We start from the raw sequence: 25912 nt of genomic DNA, 5'->3' as shown, positions 1-25912 counted from the left end.
CCAGGGACATGACTAATGGGGGTTAACTAGGCTACCAGGGACAGGCCTGATGGGGGGTTAACTAGGCTACCAGGGACATGACTGATGTGGGTTAATTAGGCTACCAGGGACATGCCTGATGGGGGTTAACTAGGCCACCAGGGACATGGCTGGGGGGGTTAACTAGGCTACCAGGGACATGGCTGGGGGTTAACTACAATAGCAGGGGCACTAGGCGAACAATACCTTGCCTTGCCCTGGGTGCTGCAAACCCCCGCTACTAACTGCCACGCACGGTATGCGGCCCTCGAATGATTTTATTAATGCCCGACCGGCCCTCGACATGGAAAAGGTTCCCCACCCCTGCCTTAGATGATGTAGCTATCAACTGAACCATGTTTGCCCGACAGTATTTTCTTCCTATTATTGGTGATCGTTTTTTAATGAAGCCTCAACTTAAGATAAACAGAACACCTTCAATATTGTGTTGTTTTTGTTTAAAGCGTAACTGTCATGTTTTTTTTTTATTGCAGAAATCAGTAGTATAAGCGATTTTAAGAAACTCTGTAATAGGTTTCATCAGCCAAAAAAGCCTCCTTCTGTACTCAAGAAGCAATCTCCCAGCCTCCCCCCCTGACTTCTTATCTGTGCATTATCAGGCAAACACGTCTTCATTACAGAGAAGCCAGTGAAGAAGGGCTCTGCTCTCTCCATTGTAAGCCTATGAAGGGGGGAGGGGCTGAGGGAGATGAGGGAGCAGGAAGAGGTGACATGAAGGTCAGCTGCTTGTAGACTCTCTGGGCACCTAAAACGCTAAATTCAGGTGTCAGAAAGGTCAGTGCTTATCTATGAACTTACTGAGAGAAGATTGCAGGGTGTTGTGCTGTGTAGGACTGCTCCGTGCTCAGTCACTCCTAACAGCCCCTCCCCTCTCCATAGCCACATAATGGAGACAGAAATCCTGCTTCATTTGATGTGAGGGGGGAGGCTGGGAGATTGCTTTTTCAGTCCAGAAGGAAACTCTTTTAGTACATAAAACCTATTACAGAGTTTCTTAAAATCGCTTGAACTGTTGATATTTCATGTTTTCAGAAAAATGACCCTGAAATGACAGTTACGCTTTAAGCCTTGAATATAATGCCTTATTTTATATAGAAAGCACTAACCTTGAATGTGGTCATTAGAAATGAGTGTAAGTTGAGCATGCTCAAAGCTAATTGTTTAGCATTTAAATACAACCATCAGTATTCAAATGCCGATTGATAAGACTTGAGCATGCTTGAGTAGTCATACAAAGTTGTTGTCAACTGAACCCTTGTATAGCAATTCCTCCCGATAGCCCCATACATATGTTCAGCTCAATGTGCAAATAATGTCAATAGGGAGAGTGGTGGAGAAAGCTGCTGCCAGACTTCTTTTCCAGTGGCTTCTATTTTTCAATCATCATTTTGCCTAACATCTGCCAGAATACCTCCAATACACACGAGACTGTCCCCTAATGGTACAACCAAATGGGAAGAAACAGCTCATTTATTCCAGGGCTGCTGCTCCCTCCCCTGTAGACATGTACACTCGGTTGAGCGGAATAAGCTGCCAGACTATTAGGTATGGACAACACACACAGGCCCATACTGTAGAATGTAGAGGCAGTATGAAGCCTTCCTGTGCATGTTTCCTATGAGGAAGTTTGCATCGATATTATATATTTAGATCTGCTAGATTACTAGCAAAATGTATATTATACTGATCCAGAATATATCATACAGTATATAACTCAATTCAGAAAAGCAAAAGGAGACTGGAACATTTTTCTGAAAGTCAGAAACTGAAAAAAAACACATCAGACAAAGTGCAACATGTCCTAAAAATCCTGCAGCATATTGACTGTTTTCCATGCACAAGATGCAGTTACTACCAACAAGAAAGTCATGATCATGCCTTATGGGACTATCGATTCCCCTGTGACACTGATGCATGCCTCTGCATGGCTATATTGATTTCCCATCCAGTCCTTCTGAACTAAGGCAGTTTCCTGCCACAAATATGGTCAAAAATGACAATATCATAATATGCTCACATTAAAGTACGTATATGACCTGGTCATATTGGTGATAAGATTTTCTGGATTACCAAATAACCATATAAAATCAATATGTAATAAAATAATAATAATAATAATAATAATAATAATAATAATAATAATAATAATAATTGGCCAATGCACTGCCATGCTATCCAGGTGAAGTGGTGTACACTTGAACTTTTGAAAATGTATAATATAAAACGCTAACGTGGATCAGATGTACATGAAGTAACAGCGGCACGGATGAAGGAATCTTGCTTTAATTCTTTTAATAACAGTAGTGTTATTCTTGCCAAGTATACATAAGAGAAAAAAAAAGCTGAAATCCCCAGGACAAGACAACTGTCCACCTTACGAAACAAACAGCGGATTAGCACTGGGCAAATTCAGTGCAGCCAATATGGGGCAAGGTATTATATCTAAGACCCTTGCGCCCAAAAGCAGCACAATAATGGGGTATTCCTGTCCCTGTCTACTAGATAACAGATGGAGTTCTTAATTAATTCAATTAACTAGGGCCCCCTGGCCCTATGAGAAGACATTATCCCCTTCCTGTAAGTGTTTTTTACTGTCCTTTATGGATAAGCACAGATGGTTTGCTAAGCATGTTTGCCTACTGTTATGCTCTATATCATTTTCTGGACATCCGGAATTGAACTAAGGAGTTACATGAGTGTTTCTTTAACTCTCAATCTGTAAAGCTGCTTTTTTACTGTCTGTCATTATGTATTTTGGCTTGTTGTTGAACCAATGCACTTTACTTTGTCCCATGTAGGCAATCCAAGTCAGATTCCTTGGGGATTTTCCATGTGACAGGGTGGAGATTTTGACTTATTTCTCGAGCAAGCGTTTTCCCTCAGAAAATGAATAATTCCAAGAAAGGGAAGTGTACTTCTGGTTACATCTTCACTGGTATAAATACTTGTTAGGAGGTAGACTTGCCTATTTCAGGTAGATGTTCTCTATAACCTAATACCTGGGCATCGTAATGCTTACAAGTACAAGCTCTAAGGATTAGGGGTCATTCACAAATCCATAGATTTGTGTGTGCGGTCTTCTGCGGACTGGACTTGGGAGCTTCATGATTGATGGCGCGAGCTAGTTCGAGCTACTGTACTGACACAGACACGCAGCTCATAGACCATAAATCTGTTAACGTGATGTGAATACAATTTGCCTAATGCAAGTTTCAAACTGGTAAAATGTCACTTTTGTCCACAAAAAAATTCACAAAATGTTGGATTGGTTGGGATCTGGTTGTCAAGATCCCCACCGATCATTAGAATGAGCATTCCTGTCTCTCTCTGCAGGAGATAAAGTAAGTCTATGGAACCCCTCTTTTTGAGATGGGTAAAGCAGCAAGCCGGAAAGAGAAGCGAGAGAGCCTCTAAAACATGTCTCTTTAACGTGTCAAAAGTATCATACTGTGCCACTGATGAAGGAGTGAACCTGACACTCTGAAACGCGTATGACTAAACATTATGCTCCCACGCATGTGTAAGAGCAAGTCCCGTACACCATTTTAACTATTGGGGCCCCATTCAACATATGCCATTTTCTCCAAACAAACTGCTGGTCATACCTGAATATTGCTGCATCAGAAACTGACAAAAAGAGGACGGTGAGAACATCCAGAGCGCGGCCGCGCAGAGTGTGTGAACTGCTCCTGCCACTACACAAGGACGCATTGCCACAGGCTGGCCCTGATCGCTTCTGCTGCTGTATCTCCATCGGGACGGGTGAGAGGTGTCACAGACACCAGACGCTTTCTTTACTACTACACAACCTCCACCCTAGACAAATAAGCATGTGTCTGTAGAATGTACTTGGACTGGCACTGTAGTACTACAGATCCCAGCAATCCCAGTCATTCCAGTACTGGTATACTGACAAACACACTACAGATCCCAGCAATCCCAGCCATTTCAGTACCAGTATACTGACATACCACAGATACTCACCAACTCATGTCTCCAGAGCAGTTTTTGGCAACAGCATATGACTAAGAATCCTGCTAAAAATCTACAGTTTGTGATTTTCTACTGTTGGACATCACCCATTACAGACTTAACCCGCAGTGCTGGTATCCAAATATTCATTTATTTATTTTCCCGCCAGAGCCCAACGGCATTTTTACTAGTATCTTTTATTGTACTTTATTGTTTCCATGATCATTATATGTGATTTTATATATTCTAATTAAATCAGCATTTTATATTGTTATTTTATTATGTTTCAATACTATATCACATAGGGCTGCTGTGACTTAGAGGACTATATAATTTTTGTTTACACTTCTTGGCACTCATATGCCACTATAGGTAGGGGCAGACTATATATTTTAACCTCAGTCATTTGCACTTAGACCTGTGAGCTGCACCACTTCTCCCCTTTCGTTTTAGATTGTAAAAGTTAATGACTACATGACGTTTAGAATTTAGGTTGCGAAATCCCACAATCAGCAAGTTATCTATCTAATTCACGGTGTTCGAGGTACCCACGCAACCTAACGCCCTAGGATGGTGTATTTCCCAGCAGCAGCTGACTGTCACATCTTATTTAGGGGGCTCTGGCATTAATAACACTATATGGTTTGCAGCAATGCTTACGTCAGATAAATTTACAGCCTTGGTAGCTTAGGAAAACAGCTCAAAGCTACAAGTTACATTGCTCTTATCTACGAATGCTTTTCCAGTATTAAACTCATTAAAAACTATTCATTTTCACATTTGCCCTAATTAAACGGTTCGCTAGCAGCCTTGACGTCTTCCTACACAAACACCCCACAGGTCGGGGGGTGCCTCCTGCAAACAGAGCACAAGAATGGCGCGGCTGCCGCTTGCAGTACAAGCCTCTCAGCAGTGCATTACTTACGGCCCCCCAAATGGTTTTCTTGGAAATCATTCTAATTAACATAAAGAAGATGGAGTCAGAAAGTAACGATTAACAAACTTCAGCTTGTGAGTGTAATTGCAGTGGTGTTCGATATACAGCTGGATTCTTTAGCGCAGGAATTATAAGAACCGCGTGCAGTTATTCGACTGAAGAAGATGATTGACGATAGAAAATTAGAACGCAGGTTAAAGACGCTATTAAGGCACAGACGTGAGTGGAAAATTACTTGCTCTGGGGGTTTCCTGCTGCTCCTTCGGGGGAGTGAAGAAATGTTTAGTAGGTTAAATGTTCTGCATCTGAACATTGAAGCTGCTAGTGTTATCAATTTTAGATCAATGATAGGCAACCTATAATAATCTACTGAAGCATCTTCTGAAGCCTGTGGTGTTCAGCCAGACAGCAGGAAGGCCAAGAGGTAGAGAACATTAGAAAATCACATTACAGAAATCTCTAGGAGTCGGTGTGGTCAGGAAACACGTTCAACTAATAAACTAAAAAGAAAATCGAATGGTAGATGTAAGCAATAAAAGAGTAGTAAGGTTTTTAATTCTACCAACCCACCCTTTTCTATATATTCCTTATGCTAAGTTGTGTATTCTCCATGAAGTCATCACTTCAGCCATGATATACCCAAGAAAAAAACAATGCCATGGCTGGCACAGATAAGCCAAGGTCATGTAACGTCATCATGGACAACATGTCTGTATGCACAGATAGAAAACCCAGAGACATCAGTGGGGGATACTTTATAGCAGTGTAATCCACATACCCTTACCCCCTTTAGGGTTCAAACCCACTTGCCGAATCTGCAGCGAGTCAACATGCTGCGTTTTTGCAGCGAGACTCGCTGCAGATCCCAGCCCTATACTTTCATTAGCAGAGAAACTCGCAGCAGGGATGTACATCCCTGCTGCAATATTGTCTGCAACCCTCCCCATTAACCCCCTAGCCGCCGGACATTATACATTACCGGGTCCCCGTTCCTGCTTGCTTCGGGGCTCGGGTCTTCACGGCCCGCCCGGCCAATCAGTGCGCTGCGGCAGGGCAGCGCACTGATTGGCCGGGCAGAACGTGTCGGGAGCCGCCGAAGCAAGCAGGAGCGGGGACCTGGTAATGTATATCCTGCCCGCCTCCCCTGCAGCCCCGATCGCCCCCCGGCCGCATGATCGCCCCCTGCACCCTCCGGCCACATGATCGCCAAAATATGCAAATATGCAAAAAGAGTCTGTGGAGCCTTATGCTGCGTTTACACGGAACAATTATAGCTCGAATTTTCGCAATAACGATCGCATTTGAGCGATAATCGTTCCGTGTAAACACAGCAAACGATCAAGCGATGAGCGAAAAATCGTTCATTTTGATCTTTCAACATGTTTTCAAATCGTCGTTCGTCGTTCGCTAAAAATTAATCGTTCGATTGGACGAATTATCGTTCCGTGTAAACCCAGCATTAATTTACAAGTCTATGGGTATGACAAGGGAAACTATTCATTTCAATGGCAACATTTTCCTAACCAATTTCTCCGTAAAAGTTACTCATCTAATTACTCAGTGTGAACATACACTTTTGGTCACCCTTACCGAATTCATTCAACATTAAGCTAAAACTGCACTAATGCCTGTAAACTAATAATACAAAAGAATAGAAACAACAAAGTTGCAACACACATTTTTTTTTGTATGTAAACACTTAGCCTGGTGAGTACTTTACTATTCTGCGCTCCGGCTTGCTTCTGGGGCTCCTGGCTCCCTGACATACCACTCAGCCAATCAGTGGCTGCGAGGGACAGGGCACTGATTGGCTGAGAGGGACGTCAGAGAGTTGGAAGCCACAGAAGCAGCCGGGGCGCATACCGGTAAAGTATTCACCAGGCCGCAGCGGATTGAGGGGGCAAGATTTACATACTCGCAGCAGGACGAAAATTCTGCTGCAAATATGTAAACCGATTGAAACTGACAGTACGGGAATCTCAGTGTAAACCCACTCTTAAAGAGGAAAAACCCCTGTAACAAATTTGTCTTTACTAAAATACACAGGTTTGCCAGCACAATAGAAAAGTGTTAATGCACCAAAACATGCCGAGGGATAATAAAGGCAAATCATTTCCTGGGAATTATTTGTCTACAAACAGAACATCACGTACGTTTGATCTACTGAATACAGACAGGAAATAGGCTGCTCTATTGAGATTAAAAAAAATGTATTCTTGGTCTAAAAGAGAAAAATTCTTTACATTTATAACAAATGTGCCATTAATACAGCAAGACAATATGTTGCCAGTGAACATTAATGAACCAAACAAGCATTGCTGAAAATATTATAAGCAAGTTATTATCAGGGAATTATCCATGCACTGACAGAACATTATCAACATTTTGTTTACTGAATACAGAGAAGAAACTCTGGTTTATGCACATACAATCTGTTCTCACCCTGGGATCCCTTGGGCCCTCCACAGGAAATGGTTCTGAGGGCCACTATATTGTGCTCTTTGTTACCAATGTATACACAGGACAGAACATCAGTAAGATATTATAGGCTATGTGTAAATCAACCCATAAGAACAAGATCCTAATGGCAAGTGATTGGCTACTAAGTCAGCTTCAAATGCAGGGGTCTTCTGCTGGATCCTCAGGGCCCTGTTACTGTGCCAGAGGCCACCATAGGATCCTTTGGCAGGCCGGTCTGATACTCGTGGAGACACTGCATTGCAACACAGGTCAATCACACATGTCATTGTTACTTTTAATTGTGTCCATGTAAACATAAAAAGTGTATAACACTCATCCCCTATCCAAAGGGTACGTGTGGGGAACACAACTGCTGGAACCCATTGCGTTCTCGCAATCTGGCTCCCCAGTTTCCTGGAGAAATCGGTGTTAGTTGTGTGTTGACTATGAATCTGCTGAATTCATAGTCTAAGGGAGATAATAGCGCCTTTAAGACTTTACCCAAGCTGCAACTTTTCTATGGAACGCACTACCTAAGAATGTCAGACTCATCTCCAATACCCAAAGCTTCAAATGTGCCCTCAAAACTCATTTTTCCAAGCAGGCTAATCATTCTCTCTAATTTGGTCCTCCCCCTCTCTACTCCAAGCAAGTAGACCTTGACACGTAGGAATTGTTTGGTGACTGGGTAATTGCATCTGCATCTTATCTATAAAAGATGGCCGGATCATTTCAGCAATGTAAGCAGACTGTAGAATGCAGAATGCAGACTGTAAGCTCTTGCGAGCAGGGCACCCTCTCCTCAAGTACTAACTGTACTTACTGTTGAATTACATGTGTAGCGCTGTAATGTCTAATTTTGCCCATATATATACTGTATATATATATATATAGGCGCTAAAAATTATTATTACTACTACTACTACTACATGACTCTCTCTCCAGCAATCTTAAAGACAATGAATAGCACTTTTCTATACAGCAAAAAAAAAAAAAAAAAAAAAAAAAAAACAACCCTGATGTATGCTAACCAAACAGACATTTGACATTTGACAAAGTGACATTTTTCTGGCTTTTGTGGGGCGTGAGAGACCTAGACACACATTAAATGTATACAACGACCACACAATGAATACACACTGTAAAATGTTGTATGAAATAAGTCTTTTTTTTTTTTTAAATGACATACCATTCTTTTCCTCTTGTCCTGCTCAGTTGGAGGTTCCTTCTCTTCATTCACCTGAATGTCTTGGGGTTCATTATGTGACATTAATAGACAACTGAAAACAAAATAGCAAAGATTAGATCACTGTAACCATATGCTGACAACAATAACATACATAATATATTACTAATACAAAACAATGTATTAATATCATTTCTAGCCACCTATTACCTAAGTATCCACCCTCGGAAGTTAACTTATTGCGAAAGAACAGAGGAATTACAGATGTAACAGAGTTAATGTCACAGTTTCAGGGTTATATTTTCAGAAAATCAGGCAGCTTCAGTTGCATGGTACGTCATATCATCAGGATTTCACCCCATGACTGTTGTTATTACCTTTGCTGTATCTGTATATTGAATATTTTGCAGATTTTTTTTTTATTTTCCCCCCTACTTCCTAAGCAGAAAATGAATGGAATTAACGAAACACCCTCTGTCACTGTTTGAACGTACTGCCCAAGTGTATAGACCCTGTCTTCTGCAATGAAATGGGTATCCCAGAAAACCAGGGAATGAAGCGCTCAGCTGCATGCTTCTTCTGGCTCTATCTGAACATCTGACATTGAACTTTGAAAACTTTTGGCATGTTTTTGTGACATGTCAAATTTTTTTCCACACGACAGGGACACTTTAAAACAGAACTCGTCATACTATGCTGCCCTCTCCGATGCACCATATACCCACATGGCACAAATAAAAAAAAAGTGTTTTGGTTAAAGTGAATTTACCTCTAGTACATCGCTTTGTTGCTTTTTTGTTGTTTACATGAACAGACCAGCACCTGCGTGGGGGGATGCCAGTGGCGAAGTTCTTTTTTTGAACCACTGCCCGGTTCCTGCACACAGTGCTGGTCTGTTACCGAGCACCAGCCAGGCATGAAGGGCTGGAGGTGGGCCCACCGGCCCGCAGTGTGACGATCTCTGCTCCTGTGCCAATCCATTCATGTATAAAACAAAAAAACAGTGTACTAGTGGTACATTCGCTTTATTACATTGGGCATATACTTATGGGTCCACTGTACACATGAGGTGAGCACTACCCGTGACTCCTTTTCCCCTCACTCACCAGTGATTGTTACTGTGTATACATACAGAAACTTTATAAGCCAGTCCACAACAGGATTTTTATAATGGTTTTAAATTTTCAATTGCACTTGTAATGGAGACAAAGAAAATCCATTGAGGACTGACATGTTGCTTCAAAGATTTATTACAGTCCATAGAACCACGTGTTTTTATAACTACACATTTTATCTGTGGCTGTCTTTCATGTGAATAAGGTATTTTTTGTATTTCCTGTTATATTATCACATGAGGTGCAGGTTATTAATTGCATGACATTTTTTTTTTTATTTGGTGTAGTGTCTAAGACTATGTATAGACAAAACCTGTGATCGTGTGTAATGCTGCAATGAGGCTCTCTCTAAACCGTGGTCAGTACTGGGAAGATCCCATTGATTCAGAGCATAACACATCGTCGACTGAAGACATCAGCGACATTTATCAAGACTAGGGTACTCGTATGCAAGTGTTGAGGCCCTGCCCCCTTTTCCCCAGCTGGATTTAGTACGCTGTTCACACCTCTCAATAAAGTCGGCCGGCGCAGCCATCGCGTAAAAATCTACACCTGCTCAGATAGATGTAGATGTTTTGCCTCGTTTATGTCTGTTTCCAGACGTAACCTAAATAAATCATGCCTCCTCCTTGCCGCACCCCTCTGCCTGCCTATCAGGTAAAAGAGGGATACAGCTGGCGTACACCATGGGGAAAGGGGCGAATATGCTCCGTTTCTGTGCCATACACCAGGGGCGCATGTTAGTAAACAAGCTCCTGAAGTGCAGCTAGATGTAACACCTCCTTACTCCCCATACCTGACCCTGCTTGGGGCTCAGCTTCCAGGTATCAATCAAGCAGGAAGGGGGGAGGGGAGGAAGTTCTAAGTTGCAGCAGATGAATAGCTTGGAAAAATCATCTTTGACCCTTTGTACCAGAGAATAAAAGCATGTATATACATTCTGGAAGCACAGGTAGATATATGAAAGGTACCTTGTGTCTCCTTGATCTAACAGCTATCTAACAGTGTCAGCAGTTTGAAGCATTACTTACAGCTTACAGATTCCCTTGAAGGGCAGACAGTCTTAAAAGCGACTCTATACCCACAATCCGCTTGTACCTTCAGATAGCTGCTTTTAATCCAAGATCTGTCCTGGGGTCCGTTCGGCAGGTGATGCAGTTATTGTCCTAAAAAAAACACTTTTAAACTTGCAGCCCCGTGCCCAACGGGCGTGGCCTAGATTGTGTATGCATTAGGCTGGCACACCCTCTCTGTCCCTCCTCCCCACCCTCCTTATCATTAGGAATAGGGATGAGCGAACTTTTGAAAAGTTCGGTTTGGTTCGATCCGGCGATATTTCGTGAATTTCGGATCGGTCCGAACCGAACCAAATATGAACCTTGCTCTAACGGCTGAATAATTGCAGCTACAATAGTGGGAGTGTGACAGGGTATAGTTTCGTTTAGTTGCAGTTGCTATTACAATGAAAAAAGTGGGGGAAAAAATTTCCAAAAATAATGAGAAAAAAAGAATAATAATAATAGGAATAAAATTAATAAAATATAGTGAATAAAAGTGCCAAAATAGTGAAAAAAAATATTGGAAAAAAAGTTAACAAGGAGGATGCGGCAGCACTTGATTGCACCCAGGCCAGTATTGTTGAGAAGAGACAAGTTGAGCAGCAGGAGGAGGCAGCAGTTGATTGATTCCAGTCCAGTATTATTGAGGAGAGGCTACTTGAGGAGGAGGCAGCAGTTGATCGATTACAGGCCAGTATAATTAAAAACAGACTACTAGTGTGATGATTATATTTCTATTTTTGTTCCTCGGCTTACAAAGTTCTGACAAACTAAATCTACTTACTCCTACGAAGCAGGTTCACTGGCCATGATACAATTGCATCTAGGGGGTCACGTGATTGTTTTGAGAAACAAAATAACAAATGTATAATTTTTCTGTTCCTGTGTGTATATGCCAAGGTTATTTCGCCATTTTCTGTATTTTCACATCTGAAGAGTGAAAGCAATTCACTCAATTAGCTTATTTAGAACTGTGAAGGCAAATCGATGGAGGCAGATATGGTTATCGATAAATCACTCATCGACGTTTATGGACTAATCTTACAAGTAAGTATTTGATAACGCCTTGCCATTAATGAGTTAATAAATGTTGACATAGGTGGAGTTCTAACAGCTTACCGCTTTTTTGGCTTATCATTGTGAGTCTGAGAAGCGATGTGTGTGACAGTCACTTGATGTATTTTTTAGAGTTAGTGTCAAAAATAAATGTACAGGTCTGGTCTTCGAATATATCTGTTCTCAATAATGCTTACATTCTGTCCCGGTACTTTACATTGCTTCATTTTATATATATGTTGTTAAAGGCTCTTTCCTTCCTAATTTCTCAATTACAAGTTAGTCTTGAATGATCTTTATTTATGACGAAGCTAAATGTTTATTATGGATTTTTGCCCCCACCTATTGCCCTGTGTGACTACTTTGGTCACCATACATTGCTGATAGTAGTTCACGTCCCTACGAATGTGTGTAATTCCTATGGCTTGCCCATAAGGGTTAGCTCTAAATCGCACTATACATTTATATTTGTTAGGGTACAAACACACACACAGTATACACAGCAAATACGCAGCAGATCTGCAGCAGATCTGCAGCAGATTTGGTGGTGCAGATTTGATGCTGTGTTCAGTTATTTAGATCTAATCTGCTGCGTATTTTCTGTGTATTTCTTGCGTATTTGCTGCGTATCGCAGCAGTAAATAGGCTGTGTATACGGTGTGTGTGTTTGTACCCTTAGGCTATGTGTCTGTGTGAAACATAATGCAATGTATTTCCAATTGTAGCCAATGTGCCGCTAATTATGTTTGATTCGCTATGTTTGTGTAATATCTCTTCCAGGAATTTTCTTTGTTTGATCACATGTTGCTGAGAAACGAGGGTGTGACTTATGGTTTGTGTTAGCGAGCTGCCCATGCAGCTAACTCACCCCCCCCCTCCGGATTGTGGTGTCGAATTCACTATTACGTTATGTTTGAAATATTTGAGGCTTACACTATGACCACATGATGGGAGTAGTTGTGTACTGTGTATAAGATATGGGCCGGCAGCAGACATCATGGAAGGAGAGGGAGGAGGGAGGGAGTTAGCAGCACGGGAAGCTCCATAACCCACCCACATAAGTGACGTCATATTTAGTCAGCAACATTGCCGCTAACAAGGAAAAAACCGCGACTAGCTATTACCTTACCAAGCGAGCATTGTTTGCAAGAGGTTTATATTATTTATCTTTTTATTAAGGTCCATGCTCGGCCACTGCTATGGGACGGCCCTGCGCCTGGGTACACAAGCCGGCTAAGGTGGAGTGCCGCATGGAGGGAGGTTGCCCGGATTGTGTACCCAGGTTGGGACAAGCATATTGACAAGTTATTTACCCACTATGTCAAACAAGAAACTCTACTGTTATGGTCACCTGACGCTCATAAATTACTAATGTCTGTACGTTTTTTGCTTTCAGCCAAACATGTGGAGACCAGGTGGTCCAGTGTGAGGGACAGATTCATCAGGGAGCGACGGCAGCTGATGAGGCGTGGGGCCTCACAAGAAGAACTCGGCTCTTTGCGTTTTGCCCCAATGCTGCGTTTCATTTTGAATGCCAGCAGACCGCGCCAGTAAGTGTGTGTCTTAATTGCATCTGTCCATGCTAGGATCAGATGATGTCAGTATTAGTTCAGTCTGCTATGTGTGCAGACATATAGACATGTGTTACGTAGACAGAGATTATATACATCAAGCTTCCTGCAGGGGGACCTATATATTTCTGGAACTGGATAATAATAAAGTTACTAACAATAATGCTCCCCCTGCTGTACACTCAATATTCTTTATAAATGCAGCATGCCCTAACTGGATACTAAAAATTGTTTAATAAGTCGATGATGTAAGACCTAACTTGAGTTCGATTTAGCTACAAAGCACGGACAGGATAAATGGCGACAAATGTGCCCCAATGATTACATATGACCTAAAAATGTCCCACTCATTTCTCAAGTGAGATTTTTAGGGAGCCAAGGGCTGATTAGCGCAAGATGTGAGAATAAATTACTATTTCTTTGCAGACATATTATTTTCCCTGAGCAACATTTTTGGGGAGCAGTGTGAGAATGTTGATCAATAGTCTAGATTAGGCACAAAGGTAAGGCTAACACCAGGGGCGTAACTAGAAATGGCTGGGCCCCATAGCAAACTTTTGCCCCTCCGACTGACCACTAAACGGTGAAGTGAAGTCATAACTACATAACTGCTAGCTCTGGTCAGGAGTGCTTGCAGTTAAAGGGACATTTGCAAAACCCAGGAGACCAGCAGGGCCACCCGATGCTGCAAATGATGACGGCTCAGGGGGCCTAGTGTATTGAAGGTAAAATCCTGCATTGGATGCATATTGGTTCTTGAGAATTGTTACAATGTTGCTAACATGTTTGTAATAACAGATTTTGTCCACTGTTCATTTGTCAGCAGAGATGAAGAAGCTCAACAAACAGCAGAGGCCTCATCGGATGAAGAGAATAAAGAACCTCATCTGACGGAGGCATGCACCATGACTCCACCACCAAGAGGCCAAGAGGGCCCTGTTGAGCCTGGGCAGGGAGACGAACATCTGGCTTGACGTTAAAGAATAAATTGTGGACGTCCTGCCTGCACTCCCTCTTATACTAAGGTTGTTGTTGGCATAAATGATTGTGATTAGTGGTCACACAGCCTCTGCCCCCCCCCCCCCCAACCACTATCCTGTGCTTTATACTATTTCGAGCATGTAATAAAGATATTTTGTGATATATCAGTGTTTGACTATTTTCTGGATATCACAAGTTTTTTACTTCCTATCTCTGCCTATCTCTCCCTCTCTCTACCTCCCTGTAAATATCTACTTGTTTGCCTATCTATCTATGTGCTTTCCCTCCCTAACTAGCACAGAGCTCCTCTCTCTCTGCAGTCTAGACACATAATGAGAAAGAGCATGGACGCTCATGCACTTCGTGTTCCTGTAGTGACGTCACACACCTTAATATTCACATAATAAAAGGACAAAAGGGATTATAGAATGTAGGGATCTTCCCGGGGGATGGTGTGTTTGGACACAGTTCAGGCAGCAAACTTGGGCTCATAAAACAGCTTTGGGTGTTTATTTGTAGCATAAACAGTCCAGTAACATAAATACAGCAACACTGTGCAGTGAGAATAAACAAAACAAAAAGTCCTGCCCGTCTGGGCGCTTACTAATACAGCAGGTTACCTCTCTGGCACTTCAGTGATCAGTATTGCGGGGTGTGAACAGGCCCCAGCAGCGGCTGTCTTCCCAGCTCTCACCAAACAGCATGCAGGCTGTTCACTCCTGGCTGAGAGAGAGACCTGTACACTGAGCACAGCTTTTGCCTTCTCAGGCTGATTGGGATCAGAGCTCACCTGATCCCAAAACCCACACTGGATCGAGGGGGAGGGAATGGCAAGTCCCACTACCAAAACCTACCTGCCATTCCATGTAAGTCCAGGCCCGGCAATAATAAATAATAGCTCAGCAGCATAACACTGCTGAGCACAGATGCCTCCTGGACTCACCATCTCACACTGTGTATCAACCTGGGTGAGATGTACATCCCCTCGAGCACTTTACCAGTGACATGTCCACATATCCCCCCCCTCTTCTTCAGACCGGAGGGCTGAGCGTATTGTCCCCACAGGCAGTGTACCCTTGATAGGGCGTCAGCATTTGCCTGTAATTTCCCTGGCCGGTGTTCCACAGTGAAATTAAAGTTTTGTAGGGACAGAAACCACCTAGTCACCCTTGCATTCTTCTCCTTGTTTATTTTCATCCATGTTAGGGGGGCATGGTCTGTCACTAACTTAAACCTCCTGCCTAGTAGGTAGTACCTCAGGGATTCTAGGGCCCACTTCACTGCCAGACATTCTCGCTCAACTATGGCGTAGTTTTTCTCGGCCGGGGATAGTTTCCTGCTTAAGTACATCACCGGGTGCTCCTCGCCATTCACGACCTGTGAGAGGACGGCACCTAACCCTGTGTTAGAGGCGTCTGTCTGTACCAAAAACTCTCGCCTAAAGTCAGGGGTAACTAGCACAGGCTGTTGGCACAGGGCAGACTTGAGGCTTTGAAAAGCCTTCTCGGCCTCTGGAGTCCATGTCACCATTGCGGACTTCGCACCCTTTGTCAGGTCAGTTAGCGGGGCTGCAACTGAGGCAAAATTTTGCACAAACCTACGGTAATAGCCCGTAATACCCAGGAAAGCTCTGACCTGTTTCTTTGTGAGGGGTTGAGGCCAATTCTGTATTGCCTCGATTTTATTTAGTTGTGGTTTCACTAACCCCCTCCCAATAATGTAGCCCAAGTATTTGGCCTCCTCTAAGGCTAGTGCACACTTCTCTGCATTGATGGTTAAACCCGCATCACTTATGGCATCTAACACCGCCTGGACCTTACAGAGGTGACTTTCCCAATCCGTGCTAAAAATGACCACATCATCGAGGTAGGCAGCGGAGTAATCACGATGTGGTCGCAGAATCAAGTCCATCAACCTCTGAAAAGTGGCAGGGGCTCCATGTAACCCGAATGGCATCACTACATATTGGAAGAGCCCATCAGGGGTGGAGAATGCAGTCTTCTCTCTAGCCTTAGGAGTGAGTGGGATCTGCCAGTAGCCCTTAGTGAGATCGAGGGTAGTTATGTACCTGGCATTACCCATCCTTTCTATCAACTCATCTACCCTGGGCATGGGGTAGGCATCGAACTTGGAGATCTCATTTAACTTTCTAAAATCATTACAGAACCTCCAAGTTCCATTGGGCTTTGGGATTAACACAATCGGGCTGGACCACTCGCTCTGGGACACCTCAATGACTCCTAGGTCAAGCATACGTTTTACCTCGGATGATACCGCCTCCCTCCGGGCTTCTGGTATCCTATAGGGCTTCAGGTTTACTCTGCTTCTAGGCTCAGTTTCAATATGATGACTAATGAGATGCGTACGCCCTGGAAGGTCAGAAAACTTGTTTTTATTTTTCTGCAGGAACTCCTTAGCTTCCTGCTTCTGGGATACTGATAGGGTGTCACCAATCCTGACCGGAGGGATTGGTGGTGACAGATGACCAACAGGCTTTGTCGCCACCAAGGATTCCCTGTCTTTCCAGGGCTTGATCAAGTTTATGTGATAAACTTGGAAAGGCTTCCTTCTACCTGGTTGGTGTACCTTGTAGTTGACCTCACTGATCTTCTCTACAATTTCATAGGGACCCTGCCACTTTGCTAAGAATTTGCTTTCTACCGTGGGAACAAGTATGAGTACCCGGTCACCTGGGCTAAATGTCCTGATTCTTGCAGAACGATTGTAAATTCTGCTTTGGCCCTCTTGCGCCCTCTGGAGGTGTTCCCTTACTAGGGGCATTACAGTGGCTATACGGTCCTGCATTTGTGCTACATGCTCTATAACACTCTTGTATGGGGTGGACTCACTTTCCCATGTCTCTTTCGCTATATCCAATAAACCCCTAGGGTGACGACCATAGACTAATTCGAAGGGAGAGAACCCTGTGGACGCTTGGGGTACTTCCCTAATAGAAAACATCAGATAAGGTAGTAAGTGATCCCAATCACGACCATCCTTTTCCACCACTTTTTTTAACATATGTTTCAGGGTTTTATTAAACCTCTCCACTAACCCGTCTGTCTGTGGGTGATATACAGAGGTACGTAGGTGTGAGATTTTAAACAGTTTGCATAGCTCTTTCATCACCTTTGACACAAATGGTGTACCTTGGTCAGTCAAGATTTCCTTGGGGATCCCCACCCTGGAAAACATATAAAACAATTCCCGTGCAATTGTTTTAGAGGTAGTGTTTCTTAGGGGTACAGCCTCAGGATAGCGGGTCGCGTAGTCCAACACCACTAGAATGTACTGGTGTCCCCTAGCCGACTTTACAATGGGACCCACCAAGTCCATTGCGATCCGGTCAAAAGGTACCTCTATGATGGGGAGTGGGACCAAAGGACTGCGAAAATGCGACACTGGAGCGCTAAGCTGACATGTGGGGCACGACTCACAGTATTTTTTTATGTCAGCATAAATCGCAGGCCAATAAAACCTCTGGAGGACTCTCTCCTGTGTTTTATCTGTCCCCAAGTGTCCCCCAAGGACATGATTATGGGCCATGTCGAGTACCTGACGCCGGTACGACTTAGGCACCAGAAGCTGTTCCACCACCTCATCATTAATTTTAGTGACTCTGTAGTAGAGATCATTAGTCATAGAAAAATGTGGAAATTTTTTCTCAGCTTCTGGTTCCTGAGGTACCCCATTCATAACAGTGACCTGCTCTCTCGCATTTTTGAGAGTGGGGTCCTGTAATTGTGCAGTACCAAAATTATCCCTAGACACCTCTAAGTCTGGAACATTTTGCGCAGTGGGAGGAGCCTCTTCCTCACCAGCCAGGACCTGCAAAGGAAAAGCATCATATTCCTCCTGTACATTTTTATCATTTACCGTGGGTAATGCAATAGGCTTAGGGGTCTCCTCACTCCTTTCAGGGGATTGTTGTTTTCCCCATAGAGCCCAGAACAAAGGAAAATCACGCCCCAATATAACATTATGCATAAGGTTTTTAACCACACCCACTTCATATTGTACAGCACCTAGTTCAGTCCCGACATTAGCCCGTACTATAGGGTAAACCTTTGTATCGCCATGTATGCATACCACACTCATATGTCTTGCTGGCACAAAGTCCCCAGTCACCAGGCTGGCATGCACCAGGGTGACAAGGCTTCCTGAGTCCAGCAACGCCTTAACAGGAAAGTCATTTACAGTAATGTTGCAGACTTGTGGTTCAGTCTCTAGTCCAGTGACTGCAACAAAAGACGGCTCCGCAAATAGCGACTGACGCCGGCTAGCGTCACACTCCATGGGCTCAGAGGTAAGAGGGCAATGGGCAGACATATGTCCCGTCTCGTGGCATCTCCAGCACTGGATAGGGCCTGGTCTCCTTGGCAGGGAGTCCTTTTTAGGGCCACTTAGCCACCGGGGTCCCCCACCAGTCTTTTGCCCCTGAGACACCTCCTGAGCGCTCTTCCCTCTATCAGCACCCCTCCACACTCCCCCAATAGATGGAAGTCTCTTACCAGATGATGGCACAGATCTGGCACTCCGGGGAGGTGACGGTGCTGCAGGAACATCACGGAGGTAGTCCTCGGTCGCCTGGAACCTCTCCACAAGGCTGACGAGTTCGTCGGCACTCCTAGGGTCGCCTTGTCCCACCCAGCGTTGTAGATCAGCAGGAAGGGCACGGAGGTAGCGATCCATCACGACCCTCTCTAGGATCTGGGCAGGAGTAGAGGTGTCTGGCTCCAACCATTTTCTTGCCAGATGAATCAGGTCGTACATCTGGGACCTCGCTGACTTGTCCAGACTGTAGCTCCAGTTGCGGACCCTCCGGGCACGGACAGCAGCAGTAACTCCTAGTCGGGCGAGTATCTCTGCTCTTAGCCGAGGATAGTCCTTGACCTCTTGCTCACTGAGGTCATAATAGGCCTTTTGAGGTTCGCCTGTTAAATAGGGAGCAATGACCTCTGCCCACTCAGTGGAGGGTAACTTTTCTCGCTCAGCCACACGCTCAAAGACAGTTAAGTAGGCCTCAACATCGTCATCAGCAGTCATCTTTTGCAGCGCACGCTGCACAGCTCTTCTCACAGACAAAGTCTCTGGCGCGGCTGCTGCCACCAGCTGGGGATTAGCACCTGCAGACGCCTCTTGCTTTGCTATCAGGTGCTCAATAAGTCTCTGTTGTTGAGCCATTGCTTGCTGATGTGCAGCCATTGTCTGTTCATGGCGCAGATTAGCGGCTGCCTGATCCTGTTTAGCGGCTGCCTGAGCCTGTTGTTGTGCGGCCAATGCCTGTTGTTGTGCGGCCAATGCTTGCTCATGGCGTAGGTTAGCGTCTGTCAGAGCCTGTTGTTGCTGCATATTCACTTGTATTAACTGCTTCATCATCTCCTCCATGTTGCTCGACTGTTTTTGGAGTGAAGCCGCAGCCTTCACCCAGGACATAAGCAGCTGTAGCCAAGTTGATGCACACCGTTGCCCCTAGCAACCGTTTTGCCCGCTCCGCAGCACCAATTGTAGGGATCTTCCCGGGGGATGGTGTGTTTGGACACAGTTCAGGCAGCAAACTTGGGCTCATAAAACAGCTTTGGGTGTTTATTTGTAGCATAAACAGTCCAGTAACATAAATACAGCAACACTGTGCAGTGAGAATAAACAAAACAAAAAGTCCTGCCCGTCTGGGCGCTTACTAATACAGCAGGTTACCTCTCTGGCACTTCAGTGATCAGTATTGCGGGGTGTGAACAGGCCCCAGCAGCGGCTGTCTTCCCAGCTCTCACCAAACAGCATGCAGGCTGTTCACTCCTGGCTGAGAGAGAGACCTGTACACTGAGCACAGCTTTTGCCTTCTCAGGCTGATTGGGATCAGAGCTCACCTGATCCCAAAACCCACACTGGATCGAGGGGGAGGGAATGGCAAGTCCCACTACCAAAACCTACCTGCCATTCCATGTAAGTCCAGGCCCGGCAATAATAAATAATAGCTCAGCAGCATAACACTGCTGAGCACAGATGCCTCCTGGACTCACCATCTCACACTGTGTATCAACCTGGGTGAGATGTACATCCCCTCGAGCACTTTACCAGTGACATGTCCACAAGAAGTAATAATTCCTTATATCCTCTTCCATTCTGTGAAAACAATACAGTTTTGCGACGCCGTTGCGGTTTTAACGAACTTCGTCACAAACCTTTTGAAAGTTCGGTTCGGTACCGAACCGAACCTTTTGCAAAGTTCTTAACAAATCTGGTTCGTAACAGTTTGGTTCGCTCATCCCTAATTAGGAATGCTCCAGGTAGATAGTCTCCTATTCCTCACCTGTGTCAGGCCAGCACATGGGCTGGATCGTTAAGACACCCGTGCAATGTTCAGACAGGAGAAAATGTTTCAGTGGCATTCCTAATGATGAAGAGGGTGGGGAGGAGGGACAGAAGGGTGGTACAAAGTTAGGGCACAGATACTTCCGTTGGGCACGGGGCTGCAAGTTTAAAAGTTGTTTTTTAGGACAATAACTGCATCACCTGCCGAACGGACAGGACAGATCTTGGATTAAAAGCAGCTATCCGAAGGTACAAGTGGTTTGGGGAGGGACAGACTGTGGGTACAGAGTCGCTTTAAAGAAAGAAACTGCATGGATAGACACAACTGATAAATCTGTGTGTTGCATCTGTGACTTGTATGCAGCACAAACACTGGATAAACATGTTTTAAGTGTGGTGCTTCCCTATTTCGCCAGGGGTTGTACATGGTCAGCCACTAATTTAGTGCCTGGTGTATAATACTGCAAAATCCTCTGCAAAATAAATGTATGACTGCAGTTTTTTTTAATTGTATTTAGCAAATAGATAATTCCCATCTTATAATTATAATTCCACAGTCCCCTGTCAATGAATCTGGGGTAAAGCCCATTAAAATCCTATCTGAACAGTCAAACGTTAGAGTTTGGAAGTAATAAATATAAAGGAAAAAGACTAGTCAGGACTGGCACATGGTATTACATTCATTGTCAATTTGCTGAACTGAATAACATCTCCCTAATCAGCTTTATGTATAATTGGCTAGTAAAGAAAAATAATGTAAAGCAGCCTCTATAAATATACGGCAGACATGACATCCATTCCGGACGCTATAATGAAGTCTTCAGGGATAAATGAGAACACTGAGCAAAATCCATCTGCAGTGAAACATCTCCTAATACACTGACAGGGCCATAGCGGAAGACGCTTCTATGCACTTAACACTTTGCATCACTTGATTTGTAGAGCGAAGGTTGGAGGCACAACTCGTATTAACCCTTAATACCCAGAGAAATAAAGTCTGCTTCTCAGATCAAAAAATCCTTCAAATGTAGCCAGGTGCACAAACACTACTGCAGACATTGAGAAGTCAAACCAGAATAAATGGAAGCGTCCCTTGTGGGGAAAGAACAATTCATCTTTATTCAGTAACAATGAAAAACAAAGGTGTCTAAAACACCATTCACATGATGCAATTTAAAGGGGTTATCTAGGATTAGAAATTAGATTATTTGACAGATTATCTGCCAAGGATTTGAAGCCAAAGCAAGAAACAGACTATAAACAGAGATCAGGTCATAAAGGAAAGCCTGAGATTTCTCCTCTTTTCAAATCCATTCCTGGCTTTGGCTTCAAATCTTTGGCAGATAATCTGTCAGATAATCTTTCTGTGTAAATGGACCCTTATTCACGTCAATTAAACTGAGTTCGAAAACCCCACCAAAACTTGAGACGAGTGGTGCTGTCTCTGGAAGAAAGTGTCAATGTTTTCTAAAGGCAGCAGACTGTCATTGACATGGTCAGGATTTTTTAGCATGTTGAAAGAACACGATCAGTCGACATTGTGCATGTCAGCTGATCGTGGTCTTTTAACATGTCCTATTACACTAAACGATTATCGCCCGCAATTTAGCCAAGTATGGCCAATAATAGTTTTCTGTTATAAGACCTTAAGCCTGAATAACCCATTTTGAATATAATCCTTAATCATATCATGACAACTACAATAAGGCTATGTTCACACTACGTATGAGACCGGCCGTTCCATGACCCAGCCGGGTCACGGAATGGCCGGTCTCTGAAAATATCATCACGGCCGGTTGCAGTATCGGCCTGATGATCTTTAGTGCTGCTAAGTTCTGATGCGGGCGCATCCGTGCGTGCCCACATCAGAACTCCCCACTGCACACAATGGAGCAAGCAGCCGGAGCCGCTCGCTCCACTGTGTGCACTGACAGTGTTTTCTGCCTAAAAGTAGGTGTTTGTTTTTTCGCTTGACTTTTTTTTCTTACTTTTTGAACAGTAATTTTTTTTGAATGTATAGATAAATGTAGTAGATATTTGGAAGAAACTTCGAGCAGATGTGGTTGATGAACTCACAGTAACACAAGGTAAAAGTGCGTGGGATAAACATATATCTATCATTAGGCTGCATTCACACGTCCGCAAATTTTGCAGACTTACAGACGGTGAATGCCTATCCTGGATGGTTTCCCTGCCCGGCATAATGTATCAATATCATGCTGGCAGCATGGAAACCGTTTGAATCTTCGCCAGCTTTTTTTAATTATTTGAAACGCTACCCAGTTCCTGTGGTTGGTGCCGTTCTTTTTCCATGTGCACCAGTCCAGCTCGGAGCACCTGGAGCAGAATCGCCAACCCCCACCCCCCCCAAGTGTGACCGTATCCGCTTCCCTCTTTGACACGGCTTCATTGATTGTAATACAGCTGTGTCACAGAGGGAAGGCGATATAGTTTCACCAGGGGGTGGCGGGCCTGCCCCAAGTGCTCCGAGCCAGTGCATGGGAAAAGAACTTGGCCAGTATTTCAGAAAAAGGACTGCGCCGTTGTGATCCCCACGCCAGCACTGATCAGCTAATGTAAGGGAGAGAAAAAAAACAAACTATCTGCGTGATGGTACATTCACTTTAAAGCTTGCCAGACATACTAGATACAACCAACTAATGTGCAGGGGGATATTGCAACCACCATCAGCAGATGTTGGGAGGACACAAATATAGATCAACCTGCATTTCAGCTACACAATTGGTTTGTCTCAGGGGTAGAAGCCACTGCCAGATATGTTATGCAGAGGCTTAAAGGGGTATTTCCATCTCAACTAACACAGTTAAACTTGTAAAGCTCATCATGTTTGAAAATAGATTAATTTTTAATTCTTCCACCGTGATATTCCCACTGCTTTGCTACCATTGTTGACAGCTCATTGTCTAAGTTACAGCTTAGATAGAGATATACAAAAGAATAGTTAATGCAGCACTCTGTTCTAGTGTGAATGGTGCCCAGCGGTATACACCTCCATGACCACAGATGCAGTCAGCTATCCAAATGAAGAAAATCTCTGCAGCGGACCAAAAAGTCTGAAAAAGTTTGGTTTATTTCACCCAAACAATAAGTCAACTTAACTCCTCTATAGTCTTTTGCAGGCAGTGCAATACATTTGTCTCTCAGTGAGATTAAAGTGAGAGACACATATATTGCACTGCTTGCAAAAGACTCCATAGAGGAGTTATGTTGAGTTGCTTGGGTAAAATAAACACCAACTTTTTCAGACTTTTTGAAATGCTGCAGAGATTTTCTTCATTTGGATAGATAAATAAATGTAGAGGTATAGAGATGTGGGGGAAATTTGTACACCTGTTCTACGTAAATTACATCCCCCCATCCTTCCCCCATGCTGGATTTACTAAGAGGCGCACACTTCTCTGTAAAACCAGGCAATCTGTGGTCAGGGCCATATTTACCACTAGGCACCGGTGGTCCGGTGTCTAGGCAGCACCTTGCCGGGGGGCAGCACCAGGGAGCAGGGGGGGGAAGAAACTACTTATTTTTTTCTTCTTTTTTTAGTCTCCCACCTCCCGGTCAGACTTGCCAGTAAATCTGGTGACTTTTTTAGAGGGGTGGGGAGGTAGGTATGATCAGGTCTGAATATGATCAGGATATTGGTCAGGTCTGTTATGGTTGTGATGCCTGGAGCTATTACCTACCAATAATGCTATTATCTACCAATCCTGTAGGTGAGAATTCCTTCAGACAATATGCAGACAGCTCTAATCATTCATTTAATGTGGAAATTTATGTTTTAAGCAGTTTAAAACCACTAAAATTCCATTCACACAATATTTCTACATGTAGAGAAATGCATGTGGCCTTTCTCAATGGCTGCAGATCGGGAGTGACGGCTGACGTCAAACTATAATGGCCATCTTTCAACCTGTTCACACCACATTTCTCTGTTTTGTATGCATTTTTATGCATACAAGTTCCACAGGTGAATGTACTGTATGTACTGTATATGGATTCCAAAGTACTGTACTGTATATTATACATTTTATCTGTGTTGGTTTGTGCATTCTAGCTTTGGATATGCATGGATACAAGTATATATATATATATATATATATATATATATATATACATACAATCACTGAACTCAGGGAGAACAGTGAAAAATTCCCGTGTTTTGAGACTCGTAACTGAGGCTCCACGGACCCCTTTTTTGCATATTTAAATTTTGTATGGGACAATCAATGGAGACTCGTAAATGAGTACTCCATTGGAATTTTTCACTGTTCTCCCTGAGTTCAGTGATTGTTGTGTTTTGTTGGTCTATTTATCATTGCCCCAGTAGCCAGAATCCTGCTCCACACTGACGAGGGGCAAATACCCCGAAACTGCAGTCTGTGGATGGATGCCTAGCCTTGGTAACCCTTGTCTTATGTCGTTATACTCGCCACAGAGTTAGACTTTGACTCACAGGGGCCACCCTGGTGTTTCCCTATTTAGGTCCTAAAGCTCGCAACAGAGTGAGGACCTGAGGGACTACGTATCAGGGTGGTTTGGTGCTCTTTCCACACTAGGAGGCACCCCTTGGCAATGGGCTTCCTTCTCTGGAGAGAGGGATATCTGGCTATTCCCGTGTTTTGAGACTCGTAACTGAGGCTCCACGGACCCCTTTTTTGCATATTTAAATTTTGTATGGGACAATCAATGGAGACTCGTAAATGAGTACTCCATTGGAATTTTTCACTGTTCTCCCTGAGTTCAGTGATTGTTGTGTTTTGTTGGTCTATTTATCATTGCCCCAGTAGCCAGAATCCTGCTCCACACTGACGAGGGGCAAATACCCCGAAACTGCAGTCTGTGGATGGATGCCTAGCCTTGGTAACCCTTGTCTTATGTCGTTATACTCGCCACAGAGTTAGACTTTGACTCACAGGGGCCACCCTGGTGTTTCCCTATTTAGGTCCTAAAGCTCGCAACAGAGTGAGGACCTGAGGGACTACGTATCAGGGTGGTTTGGTGCTCTCCCCACTAGGAGGCACCCCTTGGCAATGGGCTTCCTTCTCTGGAGAGAGGGATATCTGGCTATTCCCGTGTTTTGAGACTCGTAACTGAGGCTCCACGGACCCCTTTTTTGCATATATATATATATATGTATACTACACATATAATTTAAAAACACTAAAAGAAAAAAAAACAGGTTTCTTACAATATATAGTCAGAAATGC

The 25912-nt window shown here is 43.8% G+C and overlaps 1 protein-coding gene across 1 annotated transcript in view; it reads right to left on the bottom strand.

The window, feature by feature from the left end:
• IPO11 (importin 11) overlaps positions 1-25912 on the bottom strand; it is a 359108-nt gene that overhangs the window by 69745 nt on the left and 263451 nt on the right. Inside the window, exon 29 of the mRNA XM_069962715.1 lies at positions 8598-8688. Coding sequence (XP_069818816.1) covers positions 8598-8688 — 91 coding nt within the window. The remainder of the gene's footprint in view (positions 1-8597; positions 8689-25912) is intronic.

The sequence above is a fragment of the Dendropsophus ebraccatus genome, chromosome 3 (genome assembly GCF_027789765.1).
Source record: "Dendropsophus ebraccatus isolate aDenEbr1 chromosome 3, aDenEbr1.pat, whole genome shotgun sequence".
NCBI lineage: Eukaryota > Metazoa > Chordata > Amphibia > Anura > Hylidae > Dendropsophus > Dendropsophus ebraccatus.
This window is presented reverse-complemented; position numbering and strand designations above follow the sequence as displayed.